The sequence below is a fragment of the Salmo salar genome, unplaced genomic scaffold (genome assembly GCF_905237065.1).
Source record: "Salmo salar unplaced genomic scaffold, Ssal_v3.1, whole genome shotgun sequence".
Lineage (NCBI taxonomy): Eukaryota > Metazoa > Chordata > Actinopteri > Salmoniformes > Salmonidae > Salmo > Salmo salar.
Window position 1 is genome coordinate 170,728 of NW_025547706.1, and position 13,148 is coordinate 183,875.

At 46.0% G+C, this 13,148-nt stretch overlaps 1 protein-coding gene across 1 annotated transcript; it reads left to right on the forward strand.

Moving 5' to 3' along the window:
- Window positions 1-1,551: 1,551 nt before the first annotated feature.
- LOC106604347 (tripartite motif-containing protein 16) lies at window positions 1,552-12,880 on the forward strand. Its single transcript, XM_045711506.1, has 6 exons — window positions 1,552-3,144; window positions 3,563-3,658; window positions 7,996-8,229; window positions 11,734-11,893; window positions 12,019-12,078; window positions 12,310-12,880. The coding sequence occupies exons 1-6, from the start codon at window positions 2,548-2,550 to the stop codon at window positions 12,834-12,836; spliced, it is 1,674 nt and encodes a 557-aa protein (XP_045567462.1). The 5' UTR covers window positions 1,552-2,547; the 3' UTR covers window positions 12,837-12,880.
- The last annotated feature ends 268 nt before the right edge of the window (window positions 12,881-13,148 follow it).

The window sequence follows — 13,148 nt, forward strand, 5'->3', positions numbered from 1 at the left end:
CTTTAGTGTTTGGCACAACAATACATTTGCTCTCCACCCTCCGACTTCATGTCTGTCATCCCCCAGTTCTGTTAAGACTTCCTCTCATTGAACTGGGCCTCGTTCTAAATGGTCACTTTGTATTGATAGTCCATAATGGGCTTTACTATGGTTCTACATACAGTATCTGTATAGATAGTCCATACTGGTCTTTACTATGGTTCTACATACAGTACCTGTATTGATAGTCCATACTGGGCTTTACTATGGTTCTACATACAGTATCTGTATAGATAGTCCATACTGGGCTTTACTATGGTTCTACATACAGTACCTGTATTGATAGTCCATACTGGGCTTTACTATGGTTCTACATACAGTATCTGTATAGATAGTCCATACTGGTCTTTACTATGGTTCTACATACAGTATCTGTATTGATAGTCCATACTGGGCTTTACTATGGTTCTACGTACAGTATCTGTATTGATAGTCCATACTGGGCTTTACTATGGTTCTACATACAGTATCTGTATTGATAGTCCATACTGGGCTTTACTATGGTTCTACATACAGTATCTGTATTGATAGTCCATACTGGACTTTACTATGGTTCTACATACAGTATCTGTATTGATAGTCCATACTGGGCTTTACTATGGTTCTACATACAGTATCTGTATTGATAGTCCATACTGGGCTTTACTATGGTTCTACATACAGTATCTGTATTGATAGTCAATACTGGTCTTTACTATGGTTCTACATACAGTATCTGTATTGATAGTCCATACTTGTCTTTACTATGGTTCTTCATACAGTATCTGTGTTGATAGTCCATACTGGTCTTTACTATGGTTCTACATACAGTATCTGTATTGATAGTCCATACTGGACTTTACTATGGTTCTACATACAGTATCTGTATTGATAGTCCATACTGGGCTTTATTATGGTTCTACATACAGTATCTGTATTGATAGTCCATACTGGGCTTTACTATGGTTCTACATACAGTATCTGTACCTGGAGGGTTTCTGCTCACATATTCCTTTATCTCCACAACTTTATCTGATTCTCTCTCTCCCACTTCCCTTCATGTATTTAAAAGGAAATGACTGGTATATGTAAACTCCCTCTACTCCATGTCAACACCAATCCAATGCTTTTACATTTGTGAGGAGTAGAGAAGGAAATCTACACTTCAGGAGGAAGGAGAGATTATTGGGACGTCCCATGGAGAGATGATAGAGGGATGTGAAAGAGGAGAGAGGTAATGGTTGTACTCCCCCATGGAGAGATGATAGAGGGATGTGAAAGAGGAGAGAGGTAATGGTTGTACTCCCTCATGGAGAGATCATAGAGGGATGTGAAAGAGGAGAGAGGTAATGGTTGTCTCACAGAGTCTATTCACTCCTTCCCATGATGGCCATTTCTATAGACCAGGAAGAGTTGTTAAGACAGTGAAATCAGAGCTACAAACAATATGGGATATAAATTATGAAGTGATTTGTAAACTTTCAATGTATTCTTCTGGGTGGCCTGTTGAGTTCTGTTGCTAGATGGAGTTCTATCAGCCTGTTGAGTTCTGTTCCTAGATGGAGTTCTATCAGCCTGGTGAGTTCTGTTCCTAGATGGAGTTCTATCAGCCTGGTGAGTTCTGTTGCTAGATGGAGTTCTATCAGCCTGGTGAGTTCTGTTCCTAGATGGAGTTCTATCAGCCTGGTGAGTTCTGTTCCTAGATGGAGTTCTATCAGCCTGGTGAGTTCTGTTGCTAGATGGAGTTCTATCAGCCTGGTGAGTTCTGTTCCTAGATGGAGTTCTATCAGCCTGGTGAGTTCTGTTCCTAGATGGAGTTCTATCAGCCTGGTGAGTTCTGTTGCTAGATGGAGTTCTATCAGCCTGGTGAGTTCTGTTCCTAGATGGAGTTCTATCAGCCTGGTGAGTTCTGTTCCTAGATGGAGTTCTATCAGCCTGGTGAGTTCTGTTCCTAGATGGAGTTCTATCAGAGTGGATGAACTCTGTATATGGGTCACAGTGAGGTCAATCACTTTGTACCTGAACACTTATAGCAACAACAACCACAGCAGAGAATTTGGCTGAGTCTACAGCTGTTGCAATAGGCAGGCAGGCAGGCAGGCAGATGTTGTTTACTATGACAGTAATAACCACACTGTAATGTAAAGTATTACCTCATTCTCAATGATCAGTCAATACATACAGTATTCATTTCAACTACAGAACATTGTATCACTATCAAATCAATAATTATAATATGTACTTCATAGAAACTGTTAACCTTTATATATTCTAACAACTCACATTTGTTAGATTTATTCCATATTAAGGGCCCTAACCTAGGAACTAAAATATTAGTCTCCTTCTCGATGTTGCATGCAGTTCTCTCTCTCCCTTCCTCTAACCCCTCCCTCTCTCACTCCCTTCCTCTAACCCCACCCCTCTGGCAGAACCAGGAAGTCCCTCCCCTTCGCAAACTATTTTCTGAGGAAACGAAACTGATCTGAGTCTCTGTGTTGTCTGTCTGTGTGAGAGTGAACAACTGTCCAAATGGCTCAGCAGGGAGTTCTGCAGGACCAGGACCAGTTCTGTTGTTCTGTCTGTCTGGATCTACTGAAGGAGCCGGTCACTACTGCCTGTGGACACAATTACTGTAGAATCTGTATTGAGGGCTGCTGGGATCAGGATGTTCTGAAAGGGGTCTATAGCTGTCCTCAGTGCAGAGAGACCTTCACTCCAAGGCCTAATCTGAGGAAAAATAACATGTTGGCTGATATGGTGGAGAAACTGAAGAAGACAGGACTCCAGGCTGCTCCCCCTCCTGCTCTATGCTATGCTGGACCTGGAGATGTGGCGTGTGATGTCTGTACTGGGACCAGAAAGCAGAAAGCCCTCATGTCCTGTCTGGCGTGTCTGGCCTCTTACTGTGAGACTCACCTCCAACCTCACTACGAATCTTCTGCTTTCAAGAAGCACAAGCTGGTCAAAGCCACCGCACAACTACAGGAGAAGATCTGCTCTCATCATGACAAACTGCTGGAGGTTTACTGTCGTACCGATCAGCAGTGTATCTGTTATCTGTGTACAATGGATGAACATAAAGGCCATGATACAGTATCAGCTGCAGCAGAGAGGACTGAGAAACAGGTAAGACCAGAACAACTTGTTTGTGACTGTCTGACAAAGAATTAAAGATACAGTAGGAACTAAGGCTGTTTGAATATGAGATCATTCAAATGAAATGGATCCACAAATATGAACACAAACCTTGAGTATATAGATATGTTAACCCAGATTCTCCAAATGTATCACCATTTTCTAATGTCAAACACTATTATCATTCTGAATCCTCTTTTATGAGTCCAAAGTTCAGTCTCAACCCCTTGATACATGTAGGCCTACCATAAAAATTATAATAATTCACATAGCAACATAATATAATATTGTAAAAGGACTTCCTCAGGATTGTAGACCTTCCTCTCTATGGGTCCTATATCACATTACTATACATTGATCTGCTGGACAAATAAAGCTTGATAGGTCATTGAAGAGTGATTCTCCACAGAGGCAGCTGGGGATGAGTCAGCAGAAGGTCCAGCAGAGATTCCAGAAGAGAGAGAAGAAGCTGAAGGAGCTCCAACAGGCTGTGAAGTCTCTCAAGGTGAGTATTGTTGACCAGAGGAGACACACCATTTCACATCTCTCCTCCAGTCAGAGAGAGGGAGAGAGGTAGAGAGGTCCCTATCCAATCCCACTGACCCCACCGTTGAGAACAGGCTGTCTTGACCCCTTTAAGAGAATAGACTGCTTAATGTAACTGATGGGATATGAACCCAGGTCTACCGTGGGATAAACCAACATCCTGACCATTACACCAAGAGGACATTCCCTATTGGGCCGACACTGATTTAGAAGTCACAGGCGGGGCTACCTCATCACATAACCATGACTAACCATGACTGACTCATGTCCCCTATACATTAACATGGATCTCTCTCTCTCTCTCAATACAATTCAAAGGGCTTTATAGGCATGGGAAACATATGTTTACATATGAACAGAAATGAACAGTGAACATTACACTCACAAAAGTTTCAAAGGAAGAGACATTTCAAATGTTATAATTCAATTGGAAAACAGAGTTTTTTTGTGGTTTCACGGTGGGTGGGACTATCAATATTTGTTTGTGTTTCTTCTGACCAGAGAGAGTGGGCGCTCCGTGTCACGCAACTTGGGTCAAGATCTGTTTCTTGTTTTGCTCATAGGAACAGGGCACCATTGAAAGGAGTGATTTCTGGGGTAGCGTTAGTGTGGATGTGGAGCAATTGAAGTTGAAGGCTCTTGGTGTTTGTGATGCCCACCGTTTGGTGTGAAGCAGACCAGGTGGGGAGCGTGGTGAAACAGAGGAGTCACTGTCTGCGTTTGAGTCTTTACTCGACAAAGTCATGTTAGGATATATCAGTTATCCTGTTAGAGTCTTTGTGTTGAATCCACTGAGCTGTTTCAGGTGCAACGTTTATGGTCATGTTGCAGCACTTTGTAGGAGGGAGATTCCAGGATGTGGGAAGTGTGCAGGAGGTCATGGGATAGAGGACTGTGTAGTTTCGGTGGATAAAGTTGTGTCAACTGTAGGGGTACACATGTTGCTGGGGATCAGAGGTGTCTGGTGAGAGAGAGGCAGGTTGAGGTGGCTAGAGTCAGAGTAGTGCAGAAGGTGTCGTATGCTGAGGCAGTGAAGAAAGTAGAGGAGGATGGGTCAAGGGTGATGATCCTGAGAGGATCCCTGTGAGTAGTAGATCTGTTCCAGCACAGAGGAATTGGCCAACGAGTGATATATGCTTCAGTAAGGTTGGCTTCTTAGAGTTCAAAGCAATGGTTATCAACTGTACCTCAGAAATGGAATGTAAATCACAGACAATATATGTTGTGGTGGCAGCTGCAGAGAAGTATTTGGTCATATGAGATTTGACTTCAGAAGAGTTCCAGGGTGTGTTGAGTGGTGGTGTCCCGTCCTCCCAGGTAATTGGCATGGTGCAGGAGCAGATAGGGTCAAAGTAGTGGAATGGGGTAGTGGGTTTTTAATGAGTGTAGGGTTAGTTGGCATGGTGCAGGAGCAGATAGGGTCAAAGTAGTGGAATGGGGTAGTGGGTTTTTAATGAGTGTAGGGTTAGTTGGCATGGTGCAGGAGCAGATAGGGTCAAAGTAATGGAATGGGGTAGTGGGTTTTTAATGAGTGTAGGGTTAGTTGGCATGGTGCAGGAGCAGATAGGGTCAAAGTAGTGGAATGGGGTAGTGGGTTTTTAATGAGTGTAGGGTTAGTTGTCATGATGCAGGAGCGGATAGGGTCAAAGTAGTGGAATGGGGTAGTGGGTTTTAATGAGTGTAGGGTTAGTTGGCATGGTGCAGGAGCAGATAGGGTCAAAGTAGTGGAATGGGGTAGTGGGTTTTTAATGAGTGTAGGGTTAGTTGGAAGGGTGTTGTTTTACTTGAAAAAATATGAAATGTTCCTTTTCCCATTTTGTATCACAAAGTAAAATAGATTTATATTATAGTCCAGTTGGGGGCGATAATACAACATATTGGATGCCAACCGCCGTTAAACTCCAAAGAAGAAGAAACGTTTTATTATGTCTATTTACAGTGTTGTAACGATGTCTCTCTCTCTCATTCCATCACTTTCGTGGTAGTTGGTTGTGTGGGTCTCTGGTTATGAATGGGGTGCTGACAGACAATCGTTGACGGATATTTATTGAGCTCTGATCAGGACGACAATTGATTACGGGTGTATAGTTTATGGAACAGCGGCAAACACTTAAGCTGGACAGAATCCAGTATATAGCTTTAAGGATATGTATTGGTGCATTTAAATCAACATCTGTATGTGTCTTACTAGTGGAGGCAGGTGAGATGCCTTTGGGTATACGGCGTAATAAATTGTCATTAGCATCCCACTGCTACTGTTCTAGATGACTGTTGGGAATATACTGGTAGACAAGGCAGTGGTTTTGGTTGGACAGTTGTAGGTATCAATGTTATTATGGAGAAATGAGAGAATGGGTGTAGTAGTGCGATTCTTGCTGGGTCCCAGCACATTCAGGTGTGGAAGGGAATGAAATTGTAGACCAGTTAGCTAAAAGAGCTTTAAAACAAGATATAATATATATTAATGTTCCACAGGGTAGAGGTGAGGACAAATGTAAGATCAGAGACATTTTGATAGATGTGTGGCAGAAGAGATGGGACTCTGAGCACAAGGGACGGCATTTATATGTCCTCTAAAGGTTGGTGGACCAAGGTTCAAAGGTCAGATTAGGAAGGAAGAGGTGGTGTTTACTCAATTGTGTTTAGGACATTGTATATTGAACTGGTCCTTACATCTGGTTGGCAGCATGTGAATGGTTTGTGTCTGGAGGGTATTGTCAATGAAGAGGTGGAGCATGTGTTGTTATATTGTTGTAAGGATGTTGAAGAGAGGGGAAGATTGAAGTGTAGGGTCATTGAGGTTGGATGGGGTTGGGGGTTTGGAAGGGTTTTGGGGGATGGGGAGGGTCTATTAGAAGTTAGTAGGACTCTTTTTTATTTTCTCAGAAGTACTGAGTTAGATAGGAGGATTTAGAAATGGTGTAAACCGTGATTGAACACACTCCAGCACAGTAGGTGGCGCCATGCACCTTTAACGTTGATTTGCGGACCGCCATTATATCATAGAAGAAGAAGGTGTTGTGGTTCCTGAGGAGGGCTACTATTCTTTTTGCATATTTTCCAAATGTATTTTGTAGTTGTTAAGGGTTTATTTGTTAGTTTCCACTGTTTATCGGTTAGAGTTGAGGGGGGAGTAGGGTAGTTTGGTTGGGAGGTGTGATGTCCTCAACCGAGTGGAGAAGAAACGCTGTCTCTTCAGGTGCGTTCTGGAGAATGGTGTGGAGGAATTATTGATCCTGGTCGGTGAACAGGTGGGAGAGGAACATATACACTCTGTATCCAGAATGAACAAGGCGGTGGTTGTGGTAATGTAAAAGGTGAGTCTTGTTGCCCGGCTAGTTACCAGTATGATTTATGTGAGGGGTGTGTTGGTGCTGATTTCAACAAGAGTAGTGGTGTCTAATCTGCCTCCGTTTATTACGGACGAACAGATCCGTAAAGAGTTGGTTCGTTTTGGTCCATTTCCAAGTGGTTTTCTGAACTTTTTTTTTATTTGTAGCTCTGACTCAGTTGCTACCTCAGATTATGAGCCTATCAAGTGTGGTGAATGAGGTATGTAGTACCCACAGAAGACCACAGGGAGGAGCAAGAGAGATATAAACCCATACAGTTTTTCTCTTTAAATACCCTGAACCTAACAATCAATCAAATGTATTTATGAAGCCCTTTTTACATCAGCAGATGTCACAAAGTGCTGTACAGAAACTCTAACCCTACGTATAACCTATTTTAGCCTGAACCCTAATTCTAGGGTAGGGTAGCATACAACTATTTTAGTAATAATATTATGTTAGTAAATACAATTTTAGTACTAAATAACATTTGTTATTTTTTAAATAAAACCTATGTAAGCATTTGCTTTTTATTAGTTATTTTATTATATTTATTATTGCAAGGCAGAACACTTGATAAACAAGACTCATTTGTTTTATATGTTAAATGTGGTTTGAACTGGGTGACATAGTAACCTCTATGTGAAAGTCCAACAATTGGCGTGGGATAGGTGGGGCAGGTTTGAGACTGATCTCTCTAATTAAATACACTTTATTTCTCAGCTGCCTCACCAATGTCTTTACGTGAATTAATAACTTTTAATTGGTAAATATTTCCAATAGATGGCAGCATAAGACCACGTAGCATCAGTTATAGGCTACAAGCAGCAATATGATTGACTTAAAATAGCATGCAACCAAAGACAATGTCCCATGATTTTCTAAAATGGTAACTACCTACTGTCTCTGTCTCTCTGTTTCTCTATCTCTCTCTCTGTCTCTCTCTGTCTCTCTCTCTTAACAGCGCTCTGCACAGGCAGCAGTGGAGGACAGTGATCAGATCTTTACTGAGCTGATCCGCTCCATTGAGAGAAGGAGCTCTGAGGTGAAGGAGCTGATCAGAGCCCAAGAGAAGGCTCAAGTGAGTCAAGCTGAAGGAGTCCTGGAGCAACTGAAGCAGGAGATAGCTGAGCTGAGGAAGAGAAGCACTGAGCTGGAGCAGCTCTCACACACAGAGGATCACATCCATTTCCTCCAGGTAACTAAACTGTCTTGTTACATGTGATATGAAATTAACTTCATGTGAAACTATTCATCTCAATCATTATGTTGTCCTGTCTGTCTCTCTGTTCCTCTCTCTCTCTGTCCCTCTCTCTCTCTGTCCCTCTGTCCCTCTCTCTCTCTGTCCCTCTTTGTCCCTCTGTCCCTCTCTCTCTCTGTCCCTCTCTCTCTCTGTCCCTCTCTCTCTCTGTCCCTCTTTGTCCCTCTGTCCCTCTCTCTCTCTGTCCCTCTCTCTCTCTGTCCCTCTCTCTGTCTGTGTCCCTCTCTCTGTCTGTGTCCCTCTCTCTGTCTGTGTCCCTCTCTCTGTCTGTGTCCCTCTCTCTGTCTGTGTCCCTCGCTCTGTCTCTGTCCCTCTGTCCCTCTTTGTCCCTCTTTGTCCGTCTCTCTCTCTGTCCCTCTCTCTCTGTCCCCCTCTCTCTCTGTCCCTCTCTCTCTCTCTCTCTGTGTCCCCCTCTCTCTCTCTCTCTGTGTCCCCCTCTCTCTCTCTCTGTGTCCCCCTCGCTCTCTCTCTGTCCCTCTTTGTCCCTCTCTCTGTGTCCCTCTCTCTGTGTCCCCCCTCTCTCTGTGTCCCCCCTCTCTCTGTGTCCCCCCTCTCTCTGTGTCCCCCTCTCTCTGTGTCCCCCCCTCTCTCTGTGTCCCACCCTCTCTCTGTGTCCCCCTCTCTCTGTGTCCCCCCCTCTCTCTGTGTCCCCCCCTCTCTCTGTGTCCCCCCCCTCTCTCTGTGTCCCCCCCTCTCTCTGTGTCCCCCCCTCTCTCTGTCCCCCCCTCTCTCTCTGTCCCCCTCTCTCTCTCTGTCCCCCTCTCTGTCCCTCTCCCTCTCTGTCCCTCTCCCTCTCTGTCCCTCTCTCTCTTTGTCCCTCTCTTTGTCCCTCTCTCTTTGTCCCTCTCTCTGTGTCCCTCTCTCTGTGTCCCTCTCTCTGTGTGTCTCTCTCTCTCTCTCTGTCCCTCATTGTCCCTCCCTCTCTTTGTCCCTCTCTCTCTGTCCCTCTCTCTTTGTCCCTTTTTGTCCCTCTCTCTCTTTGTCCCTCTTTTTCCCTCTCTCTCTGTCCCGCTCTGTCTCTGTCCCTCTCTGTCTGTCCCTCTCTCTCTCTTTGTCCTTTTTTGTCCCTATCTCTCTTTGTCCCTCTTTGTCCCTCTCTCTCTTTGTCCCTCTTTGTCCCTCTCTCTCTTTGTCCCTCTTTGTCCCTCTCATTCTTTGTCTCTCTTTGTCCCTCTTTGTCCCTCTCTCTCTTTGTCCATCTTTGTCCCTCTCTTTGTTTGTCCGTCTTTGTCCCTCTCTCTGTCCCTCTCTCTCTGTGTACCTGTCTCTGTCACCTCTCTTTGTGTCCTTGTCTCTGTGTCCCCCTGTCTCTCTGTGTCCCCCTCTCTCTCTGTGCCCCCCTCTCTCTCTGTCCCTCTCTCTGTCCCCATCTCTCTCCCTCTCTCTGTCCCCATCTCTCTCCCTCTCTCTGTCCCCATCTCTCTCCCTCTCTCTGTCCCCATCTCTCTCCCTCTCTCTGTCCCCATCTCTGTCCCCATCTCTCTCCCTATCTCTGTCCCCATCTCTCTCCCTATCTCTGTCCCCATCTCTCTCCCTCTCTCTGTCCCCATCTCTCCCTCTCTGTCCCTCTCCCTCTTTGTCCCTCTTTGTCCCTCCCTCTTTGTCCCTCTCTGTCCCTCTCCCTCTCTGTCCCTCTCCCTCTTTGTCCCTCTCTCATTGTCCCTCTTTGTCCCTCTTTGTCCCTCTCTCATTGTCCCTCTTTGTCCCTCTCTCTCTTTGTCCCTCTCTCATTGTCTCTCTTTGTCCCTCTCTCTCTTTGTCCCTCTCTCTCTTTGTCTCTCTTTGTCCCTCTCTCTCTTTGTCCCTCTCTCTCTTTGTCCCTCTCTCTCATTGTCCCTCTTTGTCCCTCTCTCTCTTTGTCCCTCTCTCATTGTCTCTCTTTGTCCCTCTCTCTCTTTGTCCCTCTCTCTCTTTGTCTCTCTTTGTCCCTCTCTCTCTTTGTCCCTCTCTCTCTTTGTCCCTCTCTCATTGTCTCTCTTTGTCCCTCTCTCTCTGTCCCCCTCTGTGTCCCTTTCTCTCTGTGTCCCTCTCTCTCTCTCTCTGTCCCTTTCTCTCTCTCTGTGTCCCCCTCTCTCTCTGTGTCCCTCTCTGTCCCCCTCTCTCTCTGTGTCCCTCTCTGTCCCCCTCTCTCTCTCTCTGTGTCCCCCTCTCTCTCTGTGTCCCCCTCTCTCTCTGTGTCCCTCTCGCTGTCCCTCTCTCTCTTTGTCCCTCTCTCTCTTTGTCCGTCTGTGTCCCTCTCTCTCTTTGTCCGTCTGTGTCCCTCTCTCTCTGTGTCCGTCTGTGTCCCTCTCTCTCTGTGTCTCTTTGTGTCCCTCTCTTTCTGTGTCCCTCTCTTTCTGTGTCCCTCTCTCTCTCTGTGTCCCTCTCTCTCTCTGTGTCCCTCTGTCTCTGTGTCCCCCTCTGTCTCTGTGTCCCCCTCTGTCTCTGTGTCCCCCTCTGTCTCTGTGTCCCCCTCTGTCTCTGTGTCCCCCTCTCTCTCTGTGTCCCCCTCTCTCTCTGTGTCCCCCTCTCTCTCTGTGTCCCCCTCTCTCTCTGTGTCCCCCTCTCTCTCTGGGTCCCTCTCTCTCTGTGTCCGTCTGTGTCCCTCTCTCTCTGTGTCTCTTTGTGTCCCTCTCTTTCTGTGTCCCTCTCTCTCTCTGTGTCCCTCTCTCTCTCTGTGTCCCTCTCTCTCTCTGTGTCCCTCTCTCTCTCTGTGTCCCTCTCTCTCTCTGTCCCCCTCTGTCTCTGTGTCCCTCTCTCTCTCTGTCCCCCTCTGTCTCTGTGTCCCCCTCTCTCTCTGTGTCCCCCTCTCTCTCCGTGTCCCCCTCTCTCTCCGTGTCCCCCTCTCTCTCCGTGTCCCCCTCTCTCTCCGTGTCCCCCTCTCTCTCTGTGTCCCTCTCTCTCTCTGTGTCCCTCTCTCTCTCTGTGTCCTCTCTCTCTCTGTGTCCCTCTCTCTCTCTGTGTCCCTCTCTCTCTCTGTGTCCCTCTCTCTCTCTGTCCCCCTCTGTCTCTGTGTCCCCCTCTCTCTCCGTGTCCCCCTCTCTCTCTGTGTCCCTCTCTCTCTCTGTGTACCTCTCTCTCTCTGTCCCTCTGTCTCTCTGTGTCCCTCTCTCTCTCTGTCCCCCTCTGTCTCTGTGTCCCCCTCTGTCTCCGTGTCCCCCTCTGTCTCCGTGTCCCCCTCTGTCTCCGTGTCCCCCTCTGTCTCCGTGTCCCCCTCTCTCTCTCTGTCCCCCTCTGTCTCTGTGTCCCCCTCTCTCTCCGTGTCCCCCTCTGTCTCTGTGTCCCCCTCTCTCTCTCTCTCTCTGTCCCTCTTTGTCCCTCTCTTTGTGTGTCTCTCCCTCTCTGTCCCTCTCTCCCTCTCTGTCCCTCTCTCCCTCTCTGTCTCTCTCTCTGTCCCCCTCTCTCTCTCTCTGTCTGTCCCTCTCTCTCTCTCTCTCTCTCTCTGTCTCTCTCTCTCTCCAGAGTTATCAGTCTCTCTCCAGTATCAGTGTATCTTCAGACTTACCCAGAATCGTTGTCCGTCCTCTTCAGTACTTTGGAGATGTGAGTAAGACTGTGTCTGAACTGAGAGTGAAACTAGAAGACTTCCTTAAAGGAGAATGGACCAAGATCTCCACTACAGGTGTGTTGAAAACAATAAGAACATCAACTTTAGACCATTGAAAGTTCCCTACTAGTCATATACATGTGGAATATGGTATGATGATAACATTCCCTCTCTCTGTCAATGTGTTTGTGTGTCTGTAGTGAATATAGTGGATGTTGGACTGCCTCCAGAGCCCAAGACCAGAGAACAGTTGTTACAATGTGAGTCTCTTTATTGTGAAGTAACTAACAGTCTCTTTTTACTGACACTCCTAACAATCCCTCTAGAAATATATAGCAATAGTAGATCTAATCAAAGACTGGGTATCAATCTGACTCCTCATATTTCTCTGATTTGATCTCTGCTGTGCTCTAATCAAAGACAGGGTAGATACAGTATCTGACTTAACTTATTGTTCTGACTCCCCTCATTGGTCTCTGCTCTTCTCCCAGATTCCTGTCAGCTCAGACTGGACCCAAACACAGCACACACACACCTCTCTCTGTCTAAAAGGAACAGAAAGGTGACCTATACACTCCAAGTCCAACCATATCCTGACCATCCAGACAGATTCACCAACTACAGGCAGGTTCTGTGTAGAAAGGGTCTGTCTGGACGCTGTTACTGGGAGGTGGAGTGGAGTGGTAATGTTGAGGAGTGGGTTTATACAGCAGTCTCATATAAAGACATCAGCAGAACAGGGTCAGATGGTGGATTTGGACACAATAACAAGTCTTGGAGTTTACAGTGCTATAGTGGTAGTTATTGTTTCAGACACAATAATGTTGAGACTAAAGTATCAGGCCCTCAGTCCTCCAGAGTAGGAGTGTACCTGGATCACAAGGCAGGTACTCTGTCCTTCTACAGTGTCTCTGACACAATGACCCTCCTCCACAGAGTCCAGACCACATTCACTCAGCCCCTCTATCCTGGGTTTTGGCTCTATGTAGGAGGTACTGCTGAGCTGGTTAAACTGTAGTAGGGTCCACATAGATACTAGTCATGCTGGTGTAGTCTATAGCTGAGCTGGTTAAACTGTAGTAGGGTCCACATAGATACTAGTCATGCTGGTGTATTCTATAGCTGAGCTGGTTAAACTGTAGTAGGGTCCACATAGATACTAGTCATGCTGGTGTAGTCTATAGCTGAGCTGGTTAAACTGTAGTAGGGTCCACATAGATACTAGTCATGCTGGTGTAGTCTATAGCTGAGCTGGTTAAACTGTAGTAGGGTCCACATAGATACTAGTCATGCTGGTGTAGTCTATAGCTGAGCTGGTTAAACTGTAGTA